The following is a 26,973-nucleotide window of genomic DNA, read 5'->3' as shown; positions in this document are numbered from 1 at the left end:
AATTGTGTGTCATTGTACAACGTATAATGAAATGTGTCTTTCGCATTTTAGTCATCTGTGGCAGTGAACATGCACACACACTAGTGCACTAGGGGTTGTGAACACACACCCAGAGCAGCCATGGATTGAGAGAGGACAGTGCTGTTCCTTCACTCTCACCTCCCCCAATTTTCAAATTGGGAATTGAACCAACGACCTTTCAGTCCTAAGCCCTCTTCTGTAATCATTAGCCATGGCTGCCCTTGTTTTTCTTTCTTGATGTCTCCAAATGAAAAGCACACATGCTTCGATATATTTATTGTTTAAAATAGTTACCTGACAATACATTAAAAATATTAAGTAAACATATACAGAGCACTACAAAATAAACTACAATATATTCAGTCAAATGAACATGCTAGATTAATGGTAGATTAGTTTGCTGAATGCTGAATGTGCTGAATGTTAATCAAACATTTTGGACTGAGAAAGGTGGCAATGTCCTGTCTTCTCAGCTTCTCCGTAGACTCTGGGACTCAGGGCCAGCTCACTCCTCCGCTGAGAGCTTCATCAGATTCTGCTTATCAATCCTGAAAAGACGCCAGCCCTCCTCCAGAGAGAGGTCTGAGGCCCCACGCCTCTTGTAGAAATTGATGGAAGCTTGGTTAGTCTCTGCCACAATGAAGTGCATGCTGCTGCAGCGAGTCTTCACCGCAGTCTGCAAACAAAACCAAACAATTCTAGTCTGCATGAAATGAAAGTGATATATGGAGTGTTTACACTTGTGAATTTCTTAATTTATCACTGGAACTTGAACACCCGATAAGCTTACCACAACTGCTAAACACGCCCCACTTCACGTTTCCACCAGCCAGTGATGGCTATTTATATATTTTATACGCGACAGCCTGATTCTGGTTTAAGCCCACATGTGATTAATAGTAATAATACAATTACAATAAAATGTAATCGGTACATCCCAGAAAGCATATTTCACATGGTAAATTTACATTTTTCTTAAAACCATATGTGGAAAGAAGTGGCTGTGTCTTTACCTCACTGAGGTTTTTCAGGATTTCGGATCCAATTCCCAACCCTACCGAGAAGAAAGATGTTGAGCGGGCATCACACATGAAGAACCTCAACAACCAACGGGGGTTTCCACTGCGTGGTACCTACCCACTCAACTTTTTGTTTTTCCCACTAGGCCAATCTGGTACCTGGTCACCGAAAGCGGGTACGTTTTAGTTAGAGTAAAGCCAAGTAGAGTTGAGTCGAGCAGGTGCCATGCTTTGGAAAAGCGCCAAATGTGATCACTTACAGCCAGTACTCACCCCTGTATTCTCTCATTACAAAAAAGTCCTCAAGGTAGAGCAGCTTTCCAATCCATGGGTCATAGGTGAAATAGTACATGGCAAAGCCAATGACAGAATAACCTGCATAAAAAGTGTCATACACGTATGTAGTGAACACTGAATACTGTCCCAGATAGTTAGACATATTTTGTGAGGCATTTCCTAAACTGACCATCTTGACCATGCAAAAAAGAGCACAGTCGTATAATAATAAATTCAAATAAAGCAGCTACAATTTGCATACATACAATGGATTATATGCAGTGAACTCGCAGTAATTATAATAAAGCTACTGATGTTATCCACAGTATGTTCAAAGTCATACTGAGATGTGACCAAATAACAAAAATATTGTCCTGTTGCCCACCCATTACTTGAGTGCATGATCCACAACTAGTGCCAATGTACAACTGTAAGCAGTCCGTTAAGACTCCTGTAGTGTAGATGTAGATCACTACATCTATAAAATGGATTCCATATGTAGAAAAATACATAGGAACTCACTGAAAAACAACCTGGACCCTCTAGGGGGCAGTACTACAGTACTAGAAGAGATATACAGAACTAGGGCAGTTATTAAAATAACAAGTTATGAACTAATTTGGTTATATTTATTTAGAAAGGTACTTATCTACAATCACAAAATATATCATGCTTATTCTTTTCTTTTTTTAATACTGTTTTCATCCACTTGCCGCTGAGAATATATGGAGCAAAATGAAAAAAAACAACACCACGTAAATGAGTAGGGGGAGGGTTAGATTGGCATACCTTCAACTTTCTGGAGCTCGGTTGGGACTTCAGCCACAACACAGTGGTAGAAAGGATGATCACCAAAGCCATCCTCAAGCAGATCTGCACACACATTTCATCCAGAGGATACTGTGTCATAGTTGGTCAACAGAACAGCAAAGTCTGAAAATGGAATTTTCCATAAGAAGACGTGGACGGTGCTTGCTCGTTTTACTAAAGGGTATCTCACCTTTCTCAGTCAGTATTACTTGGTCCTCCATTTCCTCGTATCTCGCAAGTTCCTGTAAATAGGGGCGCATACAAGTGGCTTGTTTATTTATAATCATCCACTTTTTCCATGACTCAAAACTGTAGACAGGGCTGCTCAAAGAATATAATGGTTGCAAAATGAGAAAATATATGAAGACACCAAACATAGTGGAAATTCTGTCTACATTCTTCTTTATTTTATTCAAAAATTGCTTTAAAGACAAGCTACATATATATGACAGAGAAAGGTGTGTGTGTGTATATAGTTATTTAACTTTGAAAGAACACCCAAACCTACAATTTTAAGTTGTATCGGTTATACGTAGGTTTGATGACTAGTGTTGTGAACAGATGTGACGGTTAAAACCGTGTAATTAGACAAAAGACTCGCCTTTATGAGTCGCAGTATGTCAGGCACGTCTTTGGGCTCGGCTTTGCGTAAGATAAAGTTAGCCATTTTCTTCTTTTACTTTTCTTCCCTTTCCTGACGAGTCCTCTGTAAGTGAAGAGAAGCAAAAGCTGTTTCTTCATCCGCCTCGCAGGAGTGTGTCCTCCGCTCTCGCTGTGGGTTGTTGACGGCGCTGTAGAGCTCACATGCAGCAGCTCTCCGGCTCGCGCTCTTCTGCTACAGCTATTGTTCCACACGCAGCATTTATACCAGCCTCGGGGGCGGGGCCTAGCGAGTCAAGGATTTATATTTCCCACCAATAGGAAAGCACGCTTCTCGATTGCGCCAGGACGTACTGTTTTCTTTAGTCACGTGCTTTTCTGTCCGTTTTTTTTTTTTTCGAAGCATAAACAAAGCAGTGTTTCTCAGTTTAGCCAGATAATTTAAGCCTCGGACGCGTACTGTAGGAATAGAGCTGAGGTACAGTCCTAGTGGACATTCCTCAACTCTGGGCTTGTCCAGTTAATTTATAAATCCAGCAGCCGCTTGGAGCAGTCTATTTTTGGATTTTGACTGTTACTCTGTGTGACAGAAAATCCATAAACAGTGTACACCTTGTAAAGCTTGTACACCTTGTATGAACACTTACATTGCCCATAAAAAAAATAATAATACAATTATATATATATATATATATATATATATATATATATATATATATATATATTAGTATTATATTATATAAATATATGATAGAAAACCTGGTTTTGTCACAGCGGAGAAAGCCTGTGCAATAGGAAAATAGTTGAGGACAATCTTAATTTTGGGATTAAATTATTTGACTAAGTAATTAATCCTGCACGGGGGAATACCCTCTAATTGTTTCATGTCCCTAAAAGCAGAAAATTACCACATGAAAGTCAAAGATTTTTGCCCAAATATATTTATCCAGATTTGTTGCTATTTACCATTGTTACTCTGGTGTAGGTTCACTCGTAATTTTGTAGGCATCATGACGTCTGGTTCCCATTTCCAACACAGTAAAGAAATCTGTGTATATACGTTTCTTTGCAATGACTGATGCTAAACAGCTCTGAATGTCTTAATATAAATCACAGTAACTGAATTCTTCAGAAATTTCGAAAACTCGATTGCATTGCCCTTAAAGAGTGGATATATGAGCATATAGTAGTGTTATTACGGTAGATATTTTCCAACGCCCGTACATCAGGAAGGGCTTGGTCACGCAGCAGCGTGCTGTTAGTAAAAGAGGCTGAATTAATTCCCTTTTTTAGACTTACAGAACGGCTTTCTTAGCCAAACACCAAAGAACATGTTTCCTCAAAGGTAAAGCCTATCTGTTATTTCTGTTGTCTGTCTCTGCTTCAGATTTTGGAGGTAACATCAATGTACCCTTGTGAGCCTGCCTGGGGTACTCCCCGAACTGGGATGCAGCTTGTGTTACGCTGAGAGTACATTTAAACAAAATGTGTCTGCAAAGAAAAAAGACATTAAAAGCATGCCCCAAGAGCATGCTCGACATAAAAATAACATTCAGTATTACTAAAATATAATACAGTTTATTTAGAAAATGACATGTCACAGTTCAGTATAGCTACATAAATGTTTTAATATGTCATAAAAAACAATACCCTTCGTTACCCAAAGCATAGAGCCATAGATTATTACATTAATTCAATACTGTTGATCTGAACAGCCTCAGCTCTGAAATATTTGCAGCATGTCTTTATGCAGCAACAGACTGTGCTGAGTAACAACTGTTTCATAAGTAGTCCCGAGCACACGAAGCTGTGTTTATTACAGCAGCCTCACTATTTCTCATGCAAAACCATTTGAGGGCTCATGGGTCTCACTCATTTAGGAGTGGTTTTCAGCCTTGCCCTAGACAGATATCTGCCATACCACATCTTTTCACAGTGTTATGTACAATGGACTATGGAACTAGGGTGACCAGACGTCCTCTTTTACCCGGACATGTCCTTTTTTTAGGCTTAAAAAAATGTCCGGGCGGAATTGTTTTGTTTTTCTAGAGCTTACATAGAACTTCGAGAAGCCTTTCGTTCACAAACTAGTCCCGCCCTCCTCTACTCCGATTGGTTCGCTTGCGTGAGAATGGGGGCGTGGTGAAGTAGCCTAAAATCTTCTGATTGGTCGGTCTGACTGTAGCGCTACAGTTATTGGTCGATAACCTTCTCTGTAAACATTTAATTGGTCAGTCTGCACGTCAGTAGTCCTTGTTTACGTCAGGCAAAGCTCATGTACCTACCCTCATCTCCAGCAGCTATGCCGAAACGTAAATGTAAGTTCTCGGATGAATTAAAAAAGAACTGGTCACCCTATATGAAACCCCATTCTTTGTAATTTTGCACTGAGATATGTTCTTTTTAAATTATTCTGAATAATATCTGCTGTATTCCACAAGTCACATATTCAACAGGAATTTCTAGCATGTAATCGTGCTTTAAAAAATGTACACTTAATTTAGCGATGATTTCTGAATTGTTGGTGTCAATTTTTGATTTTATTAGGATCTTAAAGAAAGCCACAGCCGTCACATCCAGAGCATTTTCTCTGGGTCCAGTCTGTCTGCAGGGGAAAGCTCCTGACATGGCTGAAGGTAAGTCGATAAAAACTCATCTAGAAAAACAGCACAGGCATATTACAAAAATTTGCTCACTGTTTACACAATTCTCCCTATCCCAAATATAGTCTGTTGGCCAAAATGCATCTGTTGTCTAATGTTGGCTTTTTTAATTTAAAACATAATGCATTTTTATAAATTTTAAACCTGAATTACATCGGTATTTGTGTATGATTTTCTCCCCATCTTTTGCTCACTACAAACATGTCCTTGTTTTTGGCAGCTAAGATAAAAAATACAGTTTTTCTCTGCCATATACACTTAAAAAATGAGAAAATAATTTAAAATCCTCTTATAAAGCAGTGGTTCTTGATTCCACTTCTGGGGGAGTGCTACCTTCCACAGATTTTCACACATGATACACACACTTTAAAGCCAATGGAAGAACTCCACTCTATAAGAAAGGTGTCCTCCAGCCGTGGAAAAAAAGACCACTGTATTGAAATGATTATTATTATATTACGCTGCCTATTTAGTGTTTTTGACCTAGTTGTGTGTATCCCCACAGGAAACTCACACTTGCTTGTGACCAATGGTGTGTTGTTGGTAAAATTAAGTATAATTTACCTTTTCTGTCTAATTTTTGTTCTTAATGAACTCTGGAGGCACAAAAGAACCCAGAAAATCCTATTTCTCTATCTGCATGTGGCTTCATTAACAATTCATCAGTCTTTTTTCTTGAGTCTTGTTTTATTTCATATTTATTTCATATTTTCCCCCAAAAACACTGTGCAAAAATTCATTTTCCATGCCAGCTGGATTTCCTACTTATGGTTTTAACTCTTTGGCTTTAAATATGAATTGTAAAGCTTGTATTGATTCCATACCTTTGCTAAATGCATATGCTGAATGTAGGCACTTAATCATATTGTCCCAGTAATGCAGTTATTTGAAGGCCTTGGGATTTCCTCATGGCTCATAGTCCCACATTTGTATGTGTTAAACCTTCTTGTTTAATATCATATTAATAACTATTTAGTTTATGACCACAGTCACAGACTGAGATACTGTTCATAAGAAATAAAGTCTTGTTATATTTAATGTACATTATAGTGAGCAGCATGTGCCATTCTCCTATAAAATTACAATTTCAGATACATAATGTTTGTTTATGACAGTTACATTAACTTTTAGGCAGCTTGCTTGCATTTGAATCAAAGTAAATCTCTGTGTGTGTGTGTGTGTGTGTGTGTGTGTGTGTGTGTGTGTGTGTGTGTGTGTTTGGGTGTGTGTGTGTGTGTGTGTGTGTTTGGGTGTGTGTGTGTGTGTGTGTGTGTGTGCGTGAGTGCCCCATTTGCATTGTTTGAGACAATATGAGAAAATGCTCTTCTTTAGCAGGCAGCACACCAGTAACATTGTAATGCCTTGTTTGTGATTGATTGACTGTGATTTGTTTCATCCTTTCTCTTCTACAGTGCGCAACAGGCTGAGGCAGATTGTAGGAGCTTCGACAAACTGGAAGTAGGCATCACAACAGTTTCTGTCATTAAGAGCATCAATGTGATTTGAAATACTATATTCAGCAGTGTTGCTCACTATGCTATTACAGCCACTGCTGTGCTAAAAACTTGTCATCACTATGAATATGTTTTTAAATTTGTTTAAAATTAAGTTAGTGAATTTTGCACAGCATATGGATGCTCATTTTTGAATGTGTTCCTTATGCAGAGACCACCAGCAGGCCATGACAGAGAGAGCTTTACTGAGTAAACACCTCGCTACCTGTCAAAACGATCTGCCCGCAAAAACGATGAAAGACAGCGCGATCGAGGTTCATCTTCCTCTGGGAACGCAGCCGTCTCTCAGAGAGAAATATCTCAATTACCACAATACTGTCAGGTACCACCCAAAAAAACGGCGACTAGTAATTAATGTTGCTAATTTAATTTTAGATTATATATTCATATAAGTGAGGGTTTGAGGTATGTATGAAATATTTAAGGGTAATAATATTTCTAAGCATATTGTAACAGTATAATACAACACAAAAAGTATTTGTATGTGGCTCAGCTCATCAGATTCCAGAACTAAATCTGTCTGTTTTATGGAACATTTTTCTAAAATTTTGATGTTCTCCTTTTTTACTCCTTTTTTACTGAAAGGTTTGGTCGAATTTTGGAGGACCTTGATAGTTTAGCAGGTAATACAGTTTCCACGCTTGTTGATTATGGATGAATACACAATACTCAGTATAATGTGCCTCTGTCTGACATGTCCCATATTTAATCTCACTTGTTTCCATAGTTCTCATCTGTTACTCACACACATGGAATAAAGAGCTGCAGAGATCCCCACTTTCCATTGTCACAGCCCTAGTGGACAAAATTGGTAACCCCATAATTACAGTGTATTGTTTGTATTGTTATGAAGGTTAATATTGGTTATTTATTCATGGGAATCTTACCGTAATCGTTGTTTCCTAGACATGAGAAAGAACATAATCTACCCAGACTGTGACATCAAGTTCACAGGTCATGTGACATGGGTTGGCAAGAGCTCAATTGAGGCCAAGATGCACATGACTCAGGTACTCTGCGTATTGAGCACAATGTGTCACAGATTTATACACTTTTGAAGATGATCATATCACAGATGTCTGAAATATGCAAGTAGGCCTTTAACTAATCAGTGAATGTGTACCAGGATAGTGCTGATTATATAGAGATGCTCCTTGATTGATTGATTTTTTGGATGAATCATATTCTTTGATTGTTCAATGAAAAAAAATGTACATTTATATCTTTTAACTGTGTCCTTAGCTAACTGCAAAGGATATCCCAGTCACAATATTTACCAATGTAATCACAGCATGGCCCTTAGCTATTATTTAATTATTAGGTAATAGTGTAGTAACAACACTGCCTTCCACGTGACAGAGGATCTAGGGTTTGATCACCAGCTCAGGCAGGAACACTCCTAACACTGCATTCTCCTTCATCAGTAACATGATTTTAAAATTGTCAATTATTCTTGATAAGAGTTTCCGATAACATCTATTAAAGTAATGGTAACCATTGCTGTTAATTATCCCTGTTTTCTAGTTCCATGATGGAGCGTACAGTCCAGTGTTAGATGCTACATTTGTAATGGTGGCTCGAGATCCAGAGAACAAAAGGTAACACAGCAAAAGTTTAGAATAGATCAGTTTGACACGTCATATCACACATTTTCATAATATTGGCTGTTACAAAGCAGCAGGTAGTGTAACAGTCACACAGCTCCAGGGTCCTGGGGTTGTGGGTTCAAGTCCCGCTTCGGGTGACTGTCTGTGAGGAGTCTGGTGTGTTCTCCCAGTGTCAGTGCTGGTTTCCTCCCGGTGCTCAGGTTTCCTTCCATGATCCAAAAACACACTTTGGCAAGTGGTTTGGGCGACTCTAAATTGTCCCTAGGTGTGAGTGAATGTGAGAGTGTGTTGCCCTGCTAAGCACTAGCACCCCCTCCAGGGTGTGTTCCCACCTTGCGCCCAGTGATACCGTGTAGGCTCCGGACCCAACGCGACCCTGGACTGGATAAGCGGTTTCAGACAATGGAATGATTCATTAATTTAAACGGGAACTTGTTTTAGTTATATTTAGTTTGCCAGTAAATGATACATGAGTCTTTCATGTTTAGATTTCATAAATTCAGCATGAGATTGAACTATTTAGCCACAATGACATATTTCATGACCCTTTTTACCCATGTTAACCAAGGTTTCCTTCATTACAGAGCTCCCTTTAGTTAGAAGCATATTTTTTTGTTTACTTATAGGGCAGCTTTTGTAAATCCACTGAAATTAGAGGGGCCAGAGGAGGAGAAGATTTTTCAGCAAGGAGAAAGTAAGGCCTTTTAGGTTGTGTTTACTGTCTCATATCAATTTACTGTGATTATTGTAATAGCTAATTGTCCTAATCTTAACACTCTGTTTCTACCAGTTAACAAGAAAAGGCGTGTGGACCTGAGCACAGCCTCTTTACTGAAGGTGGCGCCAACAGCCGATGAGAGGACGATCGTCCACAACTTGTTCCTCAACACTCTCGACTCCAAGTAAAAACAAGATTTATTCACAGAATAAGATATGATTCAGGTCCATGTCATGCAGTATCCTACACTTATTGTAATTTTTTTTTAATTAACCTTTATCAAATGTTGATGTAGAACAGTCAGCTTCCGGAGTCGAATCCTTCCTCCGAATTCTGTGTGGATGGAGGATGCCAAAATGAAGGGGCTGGAAATATGCCATCCACAGGTGGGGTAACAATGAAATGAGAATGAAAATAGGTCATTTAATTAACACAGGTTTACTTATTAGCCACAGTTAAAACCCACACATACCAGTCAAGGTACTATACAAGCAATTCAAATTAATAGTTATATATTATAAAAATTGGGCGGCACAATGGCGCAGCAGGTAGTGTAACAGTCACACAGCTCCAGGGACCTGGAGGCTGTGGGTTTGATTCCCGCTCCGGGTGACTGTCTGTGAGGAGTTTGGTGTGTTCTCCCAGTGTCCGTGTGGGTTTCCTCCGGGTGCTCAGTTTCAAAAACACACGTCGGTAGGTGGATTGGCAACTCAAAAGTGTCCATAGGTGTGAGTGAATGTGTGAGTGTGTGTCGCCCTGTAAAGGACTGGCACCAACACCTGGGTGTGTTCCTACCTTGCGCCCAGTGATTCCAGGTAGGCTCTGGACCCACCGTGATCCTGACCTGGATAAGCGGTTACAGACAATGAATAGATGAATGAATTAATATTATAATAATTGAGAGTAATATAACAGTAAGCTAATAATACTAAAAAGATTATGGCATAATGATGACTTCTCCCCGTGTCCACGTGGGTTTCCTCCGGGTGCTCCTGTTTCCTCCCACAGTCCAAAAAAAAAACACACGTTAGTAGGTGGATTGGCAACTCAAAAGTGTCCGTAGGTGTGAGTGTGTGAGTGAATGTGTGTGTGTGTCTGTTTTGCCCTGTGAAGGACTGGCACTCCCTCCAGGGTGTATTCCTGCCTTGCGCCCAATGATTCCAGGTAGGCTCTGGACCCACCGTGACCCTGTATTGTTTAAGGGTTACAGATAATGAATGAATGAATAATGACGACTTATTTAAAATTTTAATAATGCCTATGAGTGTGTTTTTGCTTGTATTCAAAATACAGGAAAGGAACATCTTCAATCGTATATTTGGAGGCTTTCTGATGAGAAAGGCGTATGAGCTGGGTTGGGCCAATGCCTGTGCTTTTGCGTAAGTTCTATTTGCATTGGCGTTATTTTAAGCAGCTGTGTTTATATAGATACAAGCAACTGTGTTTATATAAATGTACATGTCACATACATTTATTTTTATGCAATCTTGCCTTTACTCATAAACGTGTTTGACTGCATTCATCACAGTGGCTATAGACCGATTCTGGTTGCTGTAGATGATATCCTCTTCCAGAAGCCAGTAGAGATCGGGTCCCTGCTGCTTCTGTCTTCACAGGTAGGAGCTGACACTGACCTAGCAGATGAATCTGCCCATATTTACTCCAAAGACATGAATGGCAGTTTGACAGTTGTGTTGTTTTAACATGACATTGTCTATGTTTATACCTTCAGTGAAAATATTTGTACACTCTCAGTAAGGTTTTTAATCATATTAGGCCTTCAGTTGACTTCCTGAAGGTCTAATCAGTGTGGCAGTTTGCATATTCAATTTTATCTACCTATAAATCACATTTCCAGAAAAGATGGGTTGCAGGTCTTGTATCAAGCAAGAATGCACATAATTACACTTGCAAAGCTTTAAGCGTTAGTGTCCTTAGTTCCCAAATTATTGGTAAACATGCCTCTGTCCCAAAATGTTTTTTAGAGAGAGATATAGTCTTCAAATTTTACATTTGTTTGTATTTACAAATCACAAATGTGTGTTTTTATTTCTATTTTATTTTCCCCCCAAACGGGGCGGCATGGTGGCGCAGCAGGTAGTGTCGCAGTCACACAGCTCCAGGGGCCTGAAGGTTGTGGGTTCGATTCCAGCTCAAGGTGACTGTCTGTGAGGAGTTGGTGTGTTCTCCCCGTGTCCGCGTGGGTTTCCTCCGGGTGCTCCGGTTTCCTCCCACAGTCCAAAAACACATGTTGCAGGTGGATTGGCGACTCGAAAGTGTCCGTAGGTGTGAGTGAATGTGTGTGTGTCTGTGTTGCCCTGTGAAGGACTGGCGTCCCCTCCAGGGTGTATTCCCGCCTTGCGCCCGATAATTCCAGGTAGGCTCTGGACCCCCCGCGACCCTAAAATTGGATAAGTGGTTACAGATAATGGATGGATGGAGTACCCCAAACGCTACCCATGATGCTGGATAAATGCCCATGATGCTTTTTATTTTGTCAGGTGTGTTACACAGAGGGGGAGCACGTCCAGGTCAGAGTTCACACTGAGGTACTTGACCCTTTGACCCGACAGCACAGCACCACCAACGTCTTCCACTTCACGTTCAGAGTAGAGATGTCTGTTCCAGCTGTTGTGCCACAGAGCTACGGAGGTCAGATTTCTCTGTTTTTAGAATCTGCCACGATAATGAGGTTAAACTAATGACTGATGTGGAGCTTTAAGTTGTATTTTCTCTTCTTCTGTCCCTCTTTAGAGTCCATGCTGTACCTGGATGGGAAAAGGCACTTTAATGAGACGATGAAGGGCCAATGAAGATGATGAGATCTGGCCATAAAACAAGATCACAATGCAGTGTCACAACTTTTACATTGTCACCCAAGCCTTATAACTCCACCTTTCAGTTTTACTATTTTTACAGAAACCTGAAACTGACTTGTTAATTTTTGTTTTCTGAATATTCTTGGGGATGAAGATGTTTTTTGATATTAAACCAGGTGGCTTAATTTATACAGTTATATTTAGAAGATGAATATGTGTAGGACTTTGTAAAAGGACAATTATTATATGCAGTATTTATGTGTGAGAACAATTTATGAATGGGCTTCCGTTTTAAATATATCAGTTTTTAAGAATTATTATTCTATATTTGTGTGAGAGCATGTTTGATCTGAAATGTTTTCTGTTTAATATACACAATTATGTTTAAAAGTAAATGCTTTGACCATGGGCTTCTGGGTTACAGGTGGATGACTGGCACTACGAAATCAGCAAGGTTCTTGCACAATTTGCCCATTCTCCAGCTCTTGACAACCCTGGTTCTCAGATTGGGCAAATGGGTTTAATATTTGGGTTTTCTTGTTACAACACTTGGAGAAATTATAGGTAATTTAATGTCTTTTAACTAATTAGTTCATTTTTGTTTCACATCTTCTACACTGTCGTCCTAAATAGATCTGTTAATGACAGTTGTAAATGTGTCTTATCTGTATATTTCAAATGTATATTTAATTTTTGGAGACTTGTAAATTACTCTTTAAATAAGACTTTATAGGCTTGTTCGACTTCATCCAACCGAGCAGCCCAATCGCGTTCTGGTTCTGTGCAGTGCATGGCGGTTAGTTTTGCAGATCTCAATTATCTTTCAAAGACCCTGTATGTACAGTAAAAATGTCATGTCTCATTAGTGAGTTAATTTACTTTATCATTGTGCATATGCACCGCGACCCTGAAATGGAGAAGCGGAGAAGAAAATGATGATGATGATGATGATTGTGCATATGATGTACAACTCCAATTCCAATGAAGTTGGGACGTTGTGTAAAACATAAATATAAACTGAATACGATGATTTACAAATCCTTTTCAACCTATATTCCGTTGAATACACTACAAAGACAAGATATTTAATGCACAAACGGACAATCTTTATTTTATTTTATTTTATTTTATTTTATTTTATTTTATTTTTTTGCAAATATTCACTCATTTTGAATTTGAGGCCTGCAACACATACCAAAAAAGTTGGGACATTGGCATGTTTACCATTGTGTTACATCACCATTCCTTTTAACAACACTCAATAATTTTTTGGGAACTGAGGACACTAATTGTTGAAGCTTTGTATGTGGAATACATTCCCATTCTTGCTTGACGTACAACTTCAGTTGCTCAACAGTCCGGGGTCTCCGTTGTCGTATTTTGTGCTTCATAATGCGCCACACATTTTCAATGGGAGAGAGGTCTGGAAAACAATAAAGATTATATATCTGAACATTAAATATCTTGTCTTTGTAGTGTATTCAGTAGAATATAAGTTGAAAAGGATTTGCAAATCATCCTATTCTGTTTTTATATATGTTTTACACTTCATTGGAATTGGGGATGTAATTCATGGCATGAAATGCTGTTAGATCTGCAAGAGCTCACATGGGCTGCAAGTAACTAGTGTCTATGTTGACGGCTCTTTCATGCCTCCCCCACCCAACTGCAACCGGCTACTCTCACTGACAACCAAGGCGAGGCGCAGTTCATCTCGAACAAGCCTTATATCTAGTTTACCTATGGCCCAGTGGGTCCCCCTAGCAGCAGTAAGAACATCCTCAAATTAATTTTTTCTCTGTTCTAAACCAAAACGTGCAATATGCTTGAGGGCCGGAGTTTATGTTGTTATAAACCTTGTATTTTGTACGTATACACCAAATTTTGCATGACTGAACAAACCTAGCCTTCTCTTTCTTTTAAAACGCACAACAAGTATCCATCTTTTAGTATATTTCTTACATTTTTAAATGCTTCTTAATAAAGTTTACTCAAAAATGTCCATAAAGTGTGTTGTACTGTTTGGCAGTGAGTGTTGAAGGAATGCTAATGATGGACCCCTGAAAGTTAACTAAATTCATTCTTTCTTTTTTTTTTTTGACATTTAGTCAGGAAAGTAAATTAAAAAGGGTGCATGGTAACATTACCCAAACAAAACAAGGGAGAAATAATATTGCAGTTTGATGCTCAGTCCTATTACTTGAATAAATTTTGGGTAACACCTTACAATATTGTTTAGTAGTTAATAGGTAATAGGTCTAAGCAGGAACTAATGATTAGTGCTGTATTAACACTTAAATCACTCCTATTAACTACCAAGGAGTACTGATTAATTACTCAGTAGGTAATAGTGAACTAATGGATAAGGTAGTTCATTATTAAGTAAACAATTACTGAGACTTACCCCTGGAGAATGACTTATTCTCACAACCTGTTCATTAATAATGAGTTATGTATCACTATAATACTGTTCCTGTTCCTGATCACCATCAACTCCTAATGAAGAACACAGTAACACACTGTTTAGTATTAATGAGATAGTGTGAATCACTTTATAATACTGTTCCTGATCATCATTAACTCCTAATGAAGAACACAGTAACACCCTGTTCATTAATAATGAGTTATGTATCACTTTATAATACTGTTCCTGATCATCATTAACTCTCAGTGAAGAACACAGTAACACTTAGTTCATACCACAATAACTGATAACTACCATGTAACAACACAGTGACATCTAATTCACTAACAAAAATGACATGTACATTTGGAAGTATTTCTCAAACAATAAGGAGGTAGGACACAACATACAATGAACCAAATATATTTTTGAGACCTTGTTTGACCATATCATCTGGAAGACTTCAAAGGAGCAAATTTTGGGAGAACTTTTTTAGATTATAGTTCTGCAGGTGGCATGTAAAATGTTGATGCTACCAGTGGTTAATTAGTAGTTACTCTGATGGAGCCATAATTAATAATAATCAGTTCTCCAGGAATTATTTAAGATTCAGTAATTATTGTTTACTTAATAATGAACTACCATAACAATTAGTTCACTATCACCTACTGAGTAATTAATCCATACTACTTGGTAGTTAATAGGATAGGAGTGATTTTAGAGTTAATACAGCAGTAATAATTAGTTCCTTCTCAGTCCCTGCATGGTTACCTATTAACTACCAAACATTATGTAAAATGTTACATATATATATATATATATATATATATATATATATATATAATTGTAGACTTATTTAGTATGCATGCAAAAACAAGGACTCAAAGTTTTATTGACGCAAAGCACAATAACACCCACTTGTCCCTTGATGTGGGTTAGAATTCCTAAACTTGAGCGAGTATGTCAGAATTGGGGTGTCTTGTGGTAAAATTCGAAATCCTGAATGAATATGTGAGTCAGAAAGTGACTTTCAAGCCAGTGAAATAAGACTAACATCAAAGTTTTTCTCCACTGATGTAAATAATACTGTACTGGCAACCGAAAACAATTTCCGGCAGGACATGGCAACCTTACAGGTCTCGCGATATTTGAATCAGGCAGGAGTATTATGGCTGCGGTGGCGCTGTTACACTGGGGAACGCGATTTTTTCAGACAGTAAATAATGGAGCAGTGCGGCTTATTTCGCCAATGGTTTTACACGGTGAGAACGATTTATCTCACTGGAAGCTGCTGTAGACAGGATTGAGAGGTTATGTGCCACGTTCTCTGTAAATCAGGATAAAATGGGGATGGAGTTGCAGCTGCGTTTTCTAATTTTCCGTTCCACCTTAAGTGGTTCTGCAGTAAATTTGTGGCAAATAAGCCAGTCAACTGTTGTCAGAAAGAAACTGTAGTGCCACTTAAGGTGGAACGGAAAATTGAAATAAACTGGTGAAGTCCATTTCCAACCATTGAGGGGTGTGGCAGGGAATAATCACTGTTTTGTGTGCAGTTGTATTTATCTTTAGCTGAGTTGAACTGTAGGTGTAATACCAAGGATGAACTGCGTTTTTAAAGATAGTATACGTACATTCCAGATAATTTGAACTCTTTTATTTAGTCCATCCAATATGGTTTTTTAACATAATGTAAAAGGCAGAAGGTATTTGGGAAGTATGTATAAAAGGATGATGAAAAGCTGACCTACTTCACATTTCGGATTAAGTAAAAGGCATAAAACAGGGGCAGGCATTTATGAATTAATCATAATTGCCAGTCCTGTACCAAAAACATGCAAGCACACAAATGTCATAAATTGAGCTTGGGAAAACATAAAATGTAAAACATAAGCTTCAGGCCTTTTAATGTGTGGAATTAGTTTGTAAAACCGTAAATGTACATAAAACCAGTTTTGCTTTCTTTTGCAGGGGTCAGACAGAAGTCTAGTGTACAGTATATTTCACGGCCAGACTTACCAAAGCTCGCCTATCGCAGAGTAAAAGGGAAGAGTCCTGGTGTGGTGTTCTTGCCTGGATATGGCTCGAATATGAGTGGTCAGAAATCAGAAGCATTGCAGGACTTCTGCAAGTCATTAGGCCATTCCTATCTAAGGTAAATATGTGGAAATATTGTATGCATTTTCCAGGTAATTACTTCATTACATAGCACTTAATTACTTAATTACTTCACTACATAGTAAGCTACATAGTAGTCAGTTTCCTCTTTAATATGCAGTACATAGAATTATTAATAACCAGTAAAGTGTCAATGAATTGTTGCTTTTTTTTTAGGTTTGATTACACAGGCCATGGAGCTTCTGAAGGAGTTTTTTCAGAGGGAACTATTGGAACCTGGAAAAAGGATGTTCTCTTTATGTTAGATGAAGTTGCTGATGGACCTCAGGTAAAAACTAATAATTTTATATTCTCCTAAATATCACTCAATTTGTCCTTGATATAATCACCTTCAGTGACCACAAGAGGGCAGTTATTTGGTGTTGTTAGGAAATTTAATTATTTGGAAATTATGTTTATTTTTAATGTGTTGTGTCCTAACAGCTGCTACTTTCATAAACCATTTCATGCATAAGGTTCTGATGTTTGAATATAACTTTCCTGAATCTATCTTTTAAACACTACTTTTTGTGCTGTAATGCTGTGCGTGTTAGTTCATTTTGAAACTATCAGCATGTTTTCCCTCATACTGTTTGTTTGTAGATCTTGGTGGGCTCTGGTATGGGGGGCTGGCTGATGCTGCTTGCTGCTATTGCTCGACCTGAGAAGACAAAAGCCTTGGTTGGGATCTCGACCGCAGCTGATCACTTTGTTACAGCCTTTAAATCACTTCCTCTAGAGGTAACTGTAAGAAGTTCAGATGAAACAAGTAGTATTCATCCACATACAAGATTTTGAATATAGAATGACAGTGTTCACTCAAAGCAAATCTACACAAGTGTGGACCTTGTGACAGGTCAATACACGAGTTACTAACATATTTGTTTTTCCTCTGATATCAGGCAAGGAAGGAGTTTGAAGAAAAGGGCATGTGGACAATCCCAACCAAGAGCAACGAGGAGGGTGTGTACACAGTGAGTATGGACTTTCTGAAGGAGGCAGAGAACCACTGCATCCTTCAGAGCCCTATCCCAATCACCTGCCCCGTGCGCCTGATCCACGGGCTTAAGGATGAGGATGTGCCCTGGCACATCTCCATGCAGGTGGCTGAGCGTGTTTTGAGCTCAGACGTGGACGTCATTCTCCGCCGCCATGGTCAACACACAATGAGAGAGAAAGACGACATCAAGCTCATGGTCTACACTATTGACGATCTCATAGACAAGCTGACCACCATGGCATGAGCAAAGCAACACCATTTTAATGCCAAACAGCATGTTCCTGGTCCTGGTTCCTTTTGCCAAACCCTCTCTGCCAGACAGTCCTCAATGATGTGATGCTGCGATGGCAAGGAAAAGATGGGGGGTGGGAGTCAGGACTCGTGAAAACACCGAACCTTAAAACCTGGTCCCTCTGTGCCTTCACAGTGTTTATTTCCTCTTTTTTTTAAACTAATTTCTGTTTACTTCTCCGTGCTGTGTAGCTCAGCCCTCTGATAAAAAGCTGCTACTTTTTTGACAGTGCTACTTTCCTGGTCTGCTTCCATATTGTGTTCTCTCCTGTGCCTTTCTAACCACATAGAAATTAATAAATAAATATATATTTAAATTTCATTTATTGCCTTGTGTGTGTTCCTGCCTGTGCTCAGTGATTCTGGGTTGGCTCTGTACCCACCATTATCCTGCTCAGGGTGAAGTGTTTACAGAAATATGTATGTATGTATGAATGAATGAATGAATGAGTTTTGTTCAATGCTAACATTCTACAAGGCTGACAGAACTGAAGACATCAGGTACATGTAAGAATAGTCATTTTAAGTACATAAGATTACATGGCCAACAAATATATAAGCAAATAAACATGAATGCAGAGATATTTCGTTTTTTAAAAAGCTTTCTTGAAATTAATAAAAGTATTTTTTCAGTGTTATTGCAGTTAAATTAGCCCACCCTTCACCTACATTTACTCACAGTAGCACATATATCACAGCTGACCTTTTATTCTAAACTACCCACACTTTTGAGTGTATGATGGAAGTACTGAGCCTCCTGCTCCAGGAATCACTTGGTTGTTTATTAACATATGACTAGAGCCCAGAGCTCAGCTTCCAGCTGTGATCTCACTCTGTCTAACTACCAGAGTGACCTTTCAGCTGGTCACCCACCACACACAATCACTCAGCTCTGCACTAACACAGGCTTAATGCTGGAATGCACACGTTCTATTGATGTATCCATACAGTAGTATTTTAGAGCAATTTATCTTTTTCCATTAATCAGTCAAAATGATTTAAACATCAATGTCAGCTTTCGGTTTAGTCATTAAATACAAGTTCTTCTGAAAGAAAATCTGATGGTGAATTGCTTCTAATCTTCTACGTCAAGCATTGTACAGCAGAGTACTGTGTTGAATAGAAGCTGCTGCCTCTATGGACAGCACTAATGGTTATAATCTAATTGGGACAGGGCCTGGCTCATCATTACAGATGCGGGCATAGATTTGAATGGACTCTTTTTTTCTTTTCTTAAATGCTCTTGGTACATGCCTCCTGACATTTGCTTTTTACAAATGCTATCATTCAAAATTTCAAATTGTGGCTAGTGTTTAATATCTCATGCTGTTTATAAATGTCATGGCATGTTATGGGGCTGGAAGGTGCAAAGTATTGTAGTGGATTCACACACATTAATTAAATGCTAATATATATACTATGTGGCCAAATGTTTAAGGACAAAAGCTTGGCAAATTGTTCCTCTGAAATGAAGTGATTAGTACGGTATTTACCTCTGTTCGCAAATATAAACACTTGTACTCTTCTATGAAGACGTTGCGCACCATCCTAATTGTATTAATGGGGTTCCATCACTCCTCTAGCCTACATGTGGCATTGGGCATGGTTCAGCTCATGTTTGGATCCTATATTATTTGTTATCAAGTTTGTATCCTATATTATTCAATGCTTTTCTGTGCAGACTGTACAAACTATAGTAAGGTGGGCCATATTAAAGTAGTGGAAATCACATTTTAAAGGTGTAAACAAAGCTGTTGGACATAAAATGTATCTACCGATATCATTTATTAAATCAATATTGTTATGTGATACTCATATTTTGATATGGACACGGTATTGACCAATCTTAAATATTTTCTATCTGCGTGTATAAACCAGTATGAAACCAGTGTTGATGTTAGCATATGGCTCAGCACTTTTCTTGATGAGTCTGTCACACTGTCGCATTGGTGTGTCTCTTGAGACCTCCCTGTGACGTGTGTGTGTATATAACTGCCCCCTTGTCCAAGAGAGTGCATGAGAGCCCCGCCCCGTCCTCAGCTGCATGGATGCTCCACTTCAGCATCTTCAGACAGCTTGTACAGGAGAGAAGACACAGAGTTCTACAGCTGAGGTCCTCGAGCACATCTGCTAGAGGTAAGCGTGATTACACATTTCTAATCTTACTGTTGAACATGGGAGTATAGTGGAGTGTGTACTTTGCCATATAGACTTTATGAACGAAGGTCTTTTAATGATTTATTAGAGCGGATTAGGGGATGTTTGATATGTATGCTTGTCTATTGGTACATGTTTGAAGGGCTGAAGCTATATGGATTTATTGAACTCGTGCTCTAATGCTTTAAAGTAAATGACCTGAGTGAATGTGAACCACACCCTGTTTTGACATACCAAAGGCAACGAGCCCTTCTATTAAACTGACATTCAGGACTGTACCAAGCCTGGGTCTGCTTTAGTGTCTGACGTTGTTTACGTCACAGATTATTGTTTAAGGAAATATTCATGTTTATTAAGAGTGTGTTTTATATGCACATATTCTGTGCCATGTCATTAGGTGTTGTTAGGTGTTACATCTTGGGTTAAATGTGACTAGACTCGTGGTTGTGTTTACACAGTATTAACTGGGCAAAAGTTCTATTATTATATGGACCCACCTGGTGTTTTTAACATGGCTATTTTGAGAGTGGTCCATATGCTTTCTAATGTTCATTCATCCATCCATCCATCCATTATCTGTAAGCGCTTATCCAATTCAGGGTCGCGGTGGGTCCAGAGCCTACCTGGAATCATTGGGCGCAAGGCAGGAATACACCCTGGAGGGGGCTGCTTTCTAATCTCTCCTTTTAAATGTCCCTATCATTAAAACCTAAATTGCTCTTCATTTTTGGGGTGGGAATAATTTTATAGTATGTAAACAGTGTTAAATTTTCAAAAATGTTCACCATGTAGTCTGTACAGTCCATATAAAAAATAAACCACATCCACCACCAATACTTTGTGTGTATTTACATGTATACACCTATCAGCCAACAGCACATTAGTCCCACCTACTCACACTAAAGTTAATTCATTTCAAAAACTAAATTTAAGGGACTATTATGACAGACAGTAGTGACTTTGTGATTTTAAATGCCTGTTATAATGGAATTATGTCTTCAGATAAGAGCCTGTTTGGGAGTAATAAGAAAAGCTGTGAGACCATGGCGAACAGAGGCCCCAGTTACGGACTGAGTCGTGAGGTGCAGGAAAAAATTGAGCAGAAATACGATCCTGACCTGGAGGCTCGGCTGGTGGACTGGATCATTGTACAGTGTGGAGGAAACCTGGAGAAACCACAGCCAGGGAAGCAGAACTTCCAAAACTGGCTCATGGATGGCACTGTGAGTTAATGCACTGACTCATTTTACTCAGGCTCTTAAACATGTCTTCCCAAATTGTAGCCCATGAGCCCAATCAACATTACCATTTATGTTTTTATAAATTAGCATTACACAAATACTGAGAATGAGATACATTGATTTAACCAACCTCAATGTAAGCTTTAGCCCACCCCATCGCCATCACAGAAGGGGTACTAAAATGTACATAGGCTCTGAAAATGATTGATTTGAAAGATGGGTGAAGAATATGTTCAAGTTTGATAAATCTCAGCATCATGTTATTTGCAAATTGTGCAAACTGTATTTTAAACAATCTACAGCAAACATTGAATTCAACCAGCTGGCTAAAGGTGCTGTAATTGAGATATGTTATGATGTGATATGGTATTATAATCCCTGTTGCTCTATGATTCTCTCTACTCTTTACAGATCCTCTGTAGACTCATTAATAGTCTGTACCCGCGGGGGAAGGAGCCCATTAAGAAGATCCAGGAAACTCAAATGGCCTTCAAGCAGATGGAAAAAATCTCCCAGTTCCTTCAGGCAGCTGAGGCCTATGGCGTCATCACCACAGATATCTTTCAGACTGTTGATTTATGGGAAGGTAGGATTAAATGATTATCTGACTACTCTGTCACCAGCTCTCACAAACTGACCTTCTGGTAATGTTGGTAAAGGACCACCACCTCTATTGTTGTGGCTTCTCTTAACTGTAGGAAAGGACATGGCTGCTGTCCAGCGAACTCTAATGGCTTTGGGCAGTGTGGCTCTCACTAAGGATGACGGACATTACCGTGGCAACCGAGACTGGTTCCACAGGTTAGCAGCCCAGTGCTTTTGAGTTTTCTAAACAGAGAAAATTCAAACTATGATGCTAAATCCTGTTGAATTGTACCTACAGGGGAGCCTTGATATCTCGCTGTGGTGTGAATTCTAAATCCTGAACCTCTTTGATCTCTGCTAACAGGAAGTCTCAGGGCAATCGGCGGGAATTTTCTGAGGAGCAACTGCGGCAAGGTCAGAACCTAATTGGTCTGCAGATGGGCAGTAACCAGGGTGCGTCCCAGGCTGGCATGACCGGGTATGGCATGCACCGCCAGATCATGTAAACAAGCCTTACATTCTGAGATACTGCCTCAAACACCCAGAAGACCTTAAACTCTCGCTCATCCCCAGCCTGCACAGAATCTACTTCAGTCACCTCTGTGGCCCTCAGAGGATGGAGTCAGTCATAGAGGTAGAGCACTTTCCGTGTCAGAGGCCAAGTACTGGAAATTGAATAAATAAATTATCAGCATGCCTAATGTATGCCATTTATTATTTATTTTAGTATATTTATTAATAGTAATTACTATATTGTTGTGTCTAATATTCCTGTATTAAATAAAAAGCTATAACTTTCTCTACATACAGTCAGTATTAAAAATTATTGTTGTTATTTGTAATATTTTCATCATTACAGCTACTTTGTCGAAAAAGATCTGTAATAATTTTTTATTACATAATTATGTAGTTATTGTTTGTGATGCATTTATCATGTTTTGCTGATGTTATGTCAATGTTGAATAAATTCTAATTCTCCGTGTACTTATTTGTCATTTGCAATTTACAGCTGTATTTTATTAAAGAGGGCAGCAAATGTAGCAGTAAGAGGGTTTTGCCTAAGGACTTTTATTGGGATTGCATGAGATGGTTGCCTGGGAGCTGGTAAATTCAGGTACAGAAAGTAAAAATCCTTCCCAGAATTTTGTTTCAACTGTGCTGACAGCTTAGATGCCGCTCTGAGGATTGCAGAAGCCAGGAGAGGATGTTTACTATTATTATTTTTTTTTTTTATTTAGACTTTTTACTTTTGCCACCCCTGATACCTGTCTACGAAGTAGGAGGGTAGCCGTATTGATCGCTAAGCATTGTCAGGTTGATTGATAGATGAGAGATTGGTCTCTCTAACTCCCCCATTGTCTCCTTCCATAATTATTGCATTTGCTTTTAGCTGTTTAAGCGTAATTGTCTTTTCATGTGAACATTTGGTTCTTCATTTCTGGGCTTTATTCGACAGATATGAGACTTGAAATAGTAAATAATAATATAGTTACTTGTTTAACTGTTTGTTTCTATGGAACTCAGGAAAGTGTTTAACACTATACTACACCGGTCTTAAGCGACAGTGATTTAGTAAATGTTAGACAATGTAGAGATGAGATGCTAGGTCTTTTTATGGCCATGGCATATAAGAGGAAAAGGTCAATATTAATGGGAGCAGTATTATATATGGGGTCACTGCTGTAATTTGATTTACCTTTGCCATTGGCATTGCTATTTAGCACTGAAGCAGAAATTAATTTAAATAGTTAACCACGCATGAACTGGTTTAAAGCCAGTAATCTCTATGAAGTGAGTGCATAGTAATAGTCTACTGTGCACTTAAGCTAATTGTTTTATGAGCTCTGGGCTACAGTATTCATAAAACAGTCCGAGTAATGGGATCATTGCCAATGGACATACATTTTGTACAGATATCTTAACACTACAGCCCTTATGTGAAACACACACAAAATGGTGTACCACAATGAAATACTAGGACCTCAGTATTACCAAATTTATTAACTTTTATTCAACCTGATTAATCATCTAGATGCTGTTCAGTATTTGTTCCAAACCTAGTCCATAGCATAGCAACAAAATTAACAGTGTTACATTCTATCAGAGTTGGACGAGAGAGGCTGTACTGTACTGTGTCTAAGTTGTTTGTTGGTCACATTGGTGGATCTGCAAGAACATTCCTAGTTGTTCATTATCTAAAAACCTAATATGCCACGGGCCTGCTTTCCCAAGGAGAACTCAGGTGAAGTGTGACAAACCTGCTCCAAATAATTAACCCGTCTAACTGCAGTCTGACCAATAGATTGCCTTTCAAAATGAAATTATGTCATTAGCATCTCAAGTCGCAGATGTTTTTACATCTCTGCATTGTGTAAACAGACTGCTGAAGTGTTTTAAAGTCTGGTCCTAAGTGGATTCTGCAGTTTATATCTAGTGCAGATAATGTTATTTTCCAGGTATTTATTAATAGTCCTCCTGTTAGCAGTGGTCCATGCAGAGAAAGATGCTTCTGGAAAGAATGAAAAGAACGAGGGCTGTGCATATGGACACCCCGGAATACCTGGAAACCCGGGACACAACGGAGTACCAGGTCGTGATGGTCGAGATGGGGCCAAAGGGGACAAAGGAGATCCAGGTGAAAAAAAAAGAACCTTATACGATATGTTTTGAGATCTGGATATCAGGTAAAATTTGAACCCAGAATATTGTTTCAACTGCACTGACACCTCAGAGGTTTGAGATTATTAGTGATCCCAGGCATTTGTAATGAAATCCTAGAGTGGAGTTTCTACTTTTGCCAAATTTCGCTAATGTTTAAGAGTTAAAAGTCAGTCCTCCAGTTACTGCAACCAGCTCAGAATACATATTTACAAGTACATTTTAGTATCAAATAAGTAATTATAAGAAATATTAATTTATAAATAATATATTGCTTTAAAAGTGATTTAGACATAACTCTACACCTTTGTCTTCTGTCAGCATGCATTGGTCTACAAATATGAAATTAGTCCCTGTCTCTATCTCCACTTATCCCTTCACCACTCACCTGGAGGGTCAAAAGCCCTGCTCCACAAGTTGATGAAAATGGCTCCTCAGGTTTGTGAGGCTGTCTTAATTTGTGTTTTTGAAACTGTTTGTGGAACACTGCAGTTTTAAAGCATAAATGCTCTGCCATGAATCTCACTGGCGATTTTTAATTCATGATCTGTCTTCTGGTTTATAAATAACACCAGATGGACATGCTTACAAGGACTAACAAACACTTGCTTTTTCCTTGAGGATGTCTTTAAATGTGTGTCTGCAGCCTGCAAAATGTTGCTAACACCATTATTTATAAAAGTGAAACTCTTATTCACCAACAGAATATGTCTGAAATAAAGTGTATGTAGACTGCTGTGGCAAAAGTAAAATAAATAAAATTCCTTCCCAGGAATTCATTTCAACTGCCTAGAATCTTTCATCTCCCCAAACCTCCCTCAAAGATGTCAGGGTAGCTGATATTCTTGAAAGGATTTTTAACTTCTGGCACCTTTGGAAACCAGGTATGGGTTCAGATAATAATTAAGCTACATTCACAGTCTTAATACAATACAGAGAAGAACGAAAAATGATTCTGATTTAACACTTCTGAACAAATTACTCTTTTTATCTTTTCAAAGGTGATATTGGAACATGTGGAGCGGCAGGGAAGGATGGTGCAAAGGGAGACAAAGGAGAACCTGGTCAAATCTCTGATCATTTTTATGCTTAAATTTGGTTTATTACATGCAGTACTTCTTAAACAGCATTATAGTTGTGAGAAATAATATTGCAGACTAAAGGTATATTATGGACATATTTAACTAATTTTCATCTGTGATTGGGAAGGGGGAACTGTCAAAAATAATAATAGTAAGAACGGACATAATGACCTGCAGTGCCATATTTAAAAAAAAAAAAAAAACTATGAGTACTTTTTTTTATTGAAATGGTATTGTAGAGTCATTACATTTTAATTGAAGGCTTCAGGACAATAACACTGTGAGAAGATGAATGTCAGTTAATGTGATTAGTGACATAAATTAACAATGTTAAAAAATCCGTTTTAAGTCAGGAGGTATTCTGTTCTTTTTAAGTAAAATAAATTGCATAATGATAATCAAATTTAAGCTGCATACAAATCAGATTTGTATTAGGATGAAAAAAAAGAGTATCCCTTTAGTTACAATGTTTCTCCTTGTTAGCACAAGTGTTTTCCAGATCACAAGTTCTTTAAAAGGCATTTGAATATAGTGATACACTCAATATGACAGGAATTTCTGTGGCTTTGCAGGTGCTCCAGGAATAGAAGGGGTTAAAGGACGCCGCGGGGAGAACGGAGAGAGAGGTTCACCTGGTAAGATGGGGCCCCAAGGCTTCCCTGGGCCACTTGGTCTTAAAGGTGTGAAGGGAGAGAGGGGACTACCGGGACCTCAGGGTATTAAAGGGGATGTGGGGCCTCAGGGGCCTGAAGGGCCTCAGGGAATCATTGGATACCAAGGAGAGAAAGGCTTCATGGGGCCTATAGGGCCTCCTGGGAGACCTGGTGTTAAGGGTGATCTTGGTCCTCCAGGTCACAAGGGCAGTATTGGCTACCGTGGTGACAAGGGGTCAAAAGGTGACCCTGGAGAGCAGGGGCCTAAAGGAGAAATGCCTGAAATACCCAAAAGTGCCTTCTCTGTGGCGCTGACGGTGCAAACCAAACTACCCGCCGGTAGCATTCCCATTCGCTTTGATAAAATCATCTACAATCGGCAGAATCACTATGACCCTGAGACAGGTCGCTTCACCTGTGCCATCGCCGGTACTTATTACTTCACCTACCACATCACAGTCTTCTCCAGAAATGTTAGAGTGGTGCTCATGAAGAACGGTGCGAGTGTCATTTACACCATGGACTACTACCAGAACAATGAGGACCAGGCTTCTGGGGGCACTGTGATTTACCTGGAGGTTGGAGACAAGGTATGGCTTCAGGTGGTTGGAGGAGATTACTTCAATGGACTCTATGCTGATGATGATGATGACACAACTTTTTCTGGCTTCCTTCTCTTTGCTGATTGACAGAAACAAAAC

At 38.9% G+C, this 26,973-nt stretch overlaps 5 protein-coding genes across 6 annotated transcripts; 4 read left to right on the top strand and 1 right to left on the bottom strand.

Annotated features, from left to right (window-relative positions):
- Positions 1–277: 277 nt before the first annotated feature.
- sat1b (spermidine/spermine N1-acetyltransferase 1b) lies at positions 278–2,977 on the bottom strand. The gene is made up of 6 exons (XM_066677874.1): positions 2,728–2,977; positions 2,317–2,368; positions 2,106–2,189; positions 1,314–1,415; positions 1,035–1,075; positions 278–697 (listed from the first exon to the last, which is right to left on the bottom strand). Exons 1-6 carry the CDS (start codon positions 2,791–2,793, stop codon positions 527–529), a joined length of 516 nt encoding a protein of 171 aa, XP_066533971.1. The 5' UTR covers positions 2,794–2,977; the 3' UTR covers positions 278–526.
- Positions 2,978–3,949: 972 nt separating this feature from the next.
- Positions 3,950–14,015, top strand: LOC136668756 (acyl-coenzyme A thioesterase 9, mitochondrial-like). 2 transcript variants are annotated; one of them, XM_066646444.1, is made up of 16 exons: positions 3,950–4,071; positions 5,274–5,362; positions 5,895–5,921; positions 6,802–6,847; positions 7,055–7,225; positions 7,489–7,526; positions 7,631–7,714; positions 7,810–7,913; positions 8,428–8,501; positions 9,137–9,204; positions 9,301–9,412; positions 9,524–9,614; positions 10,522–10,607; positions 10,757–10,844; positions 11,730–11,880; positions 11,983–14,015. In XM_066646444.1, the coding sequence occupies exons 1-16, from the start codon at positions 4,058–4,060 to the stop codon at positions 12,039–12,041; spliced, it is 1,302 nt and encodes a 433-aa protein (XP_066502541.1). In that variant the 5' UTR covers positions 3,950–4,057; the 3' UTR covers positions 12,042–14,015. The 2 variants fall into 2 exon arrangements, with proteins under 2 accessions (XP_066502541.1, XP_066502552.1); XM_066646455.1 differs by lacking the exon at positions 5,895–5,921.
- Positions 14,016–15,598: 1,583 nt separating this feature from the next.
- abhd10b (abhydrolase domain containing 10, depalmitoylase b) lies at positions 15,599–18,178 on the top strand. Its single transcript, XM_066686440.1, has 5 exons — positions 15,599–15,713; positions 16,420–16,603; positions 16,783–16,894; positions 17,209–17,346; positions 17,508–18,178. Exons 1-5 carry the CDS (start codon positions 15,620–15,622, stop codon positions 17,847–17,849), a joined length of 870 nt encoding a protein of 289 aa, XP_066542537.1. The 5' UTR covers positions 15,599–15,619; the 3' UTR covers positions 17,850–18,178.
- Positions 18,179–19,953: 1,775 nt separating this feature from the next.
- Positions 19,954–22,544, top strand: tagln3b (transgelin 3b). The gene is made up of 5 exons (XM_066685339.1): positions 19,954–20,032; positions 21,056–21,276; positions 21,706–21,880; positions 21,993–22,095; positions 22,244–22,544. Exons 2-5 carry the CDS (start codon positions 21,097–21,099, stop codon positions 22,383–22,385), a joined length of 600 nt encoding a protein of 199 aa, XP_066541436.1. The 5' UTR covers positions 19,954–20,032; positions 21,056–21,096; the 3' UTR covers positions 22,386–22,544.
- A 1,777-nt stretch (positions 22,545–24,321) lies between these two features.
- Positions 24,322–26,961, top strand: c1qtnf9 (C1q and TNF related 9). The gene is made up of 3 exons (XM_066646465.1): positions 24,322–24,514; positions 25,539–25,601; positions 26,192–26,961. The coding sequence occupies exons 1-3, from the start codon at positions 24,322–24,324 to the stop codon at positions 26,959–26,961; spliced, it is 1,026 nt and encodes a 341-aa protein (XP_066502562.1).
- Positions 26,962–26,973: the final 12 nt, after the last annotated feature.

This window comes from Hoplias malabaricus, chromosome 1 (assembly GCF_029633855.1).
Source record: "Hoplias malabaricus isolate fHopMal1 chromosome 1, fHopMal1.hap1, whole genome shotgun sequence".
Taxonomy (NCBI): domain Eukaryota; kingdom Metazoa; phylum Chordata; class Actinopteri; order Characiformes; family Erythrinidae; genus Hoplias; species Hoplias malabaricus.
The sequence above is the reverse complement of the archived record's forward strand: the minus strand, read 5'-3'. Positions and strand labels throughout refer to the sequence as shown.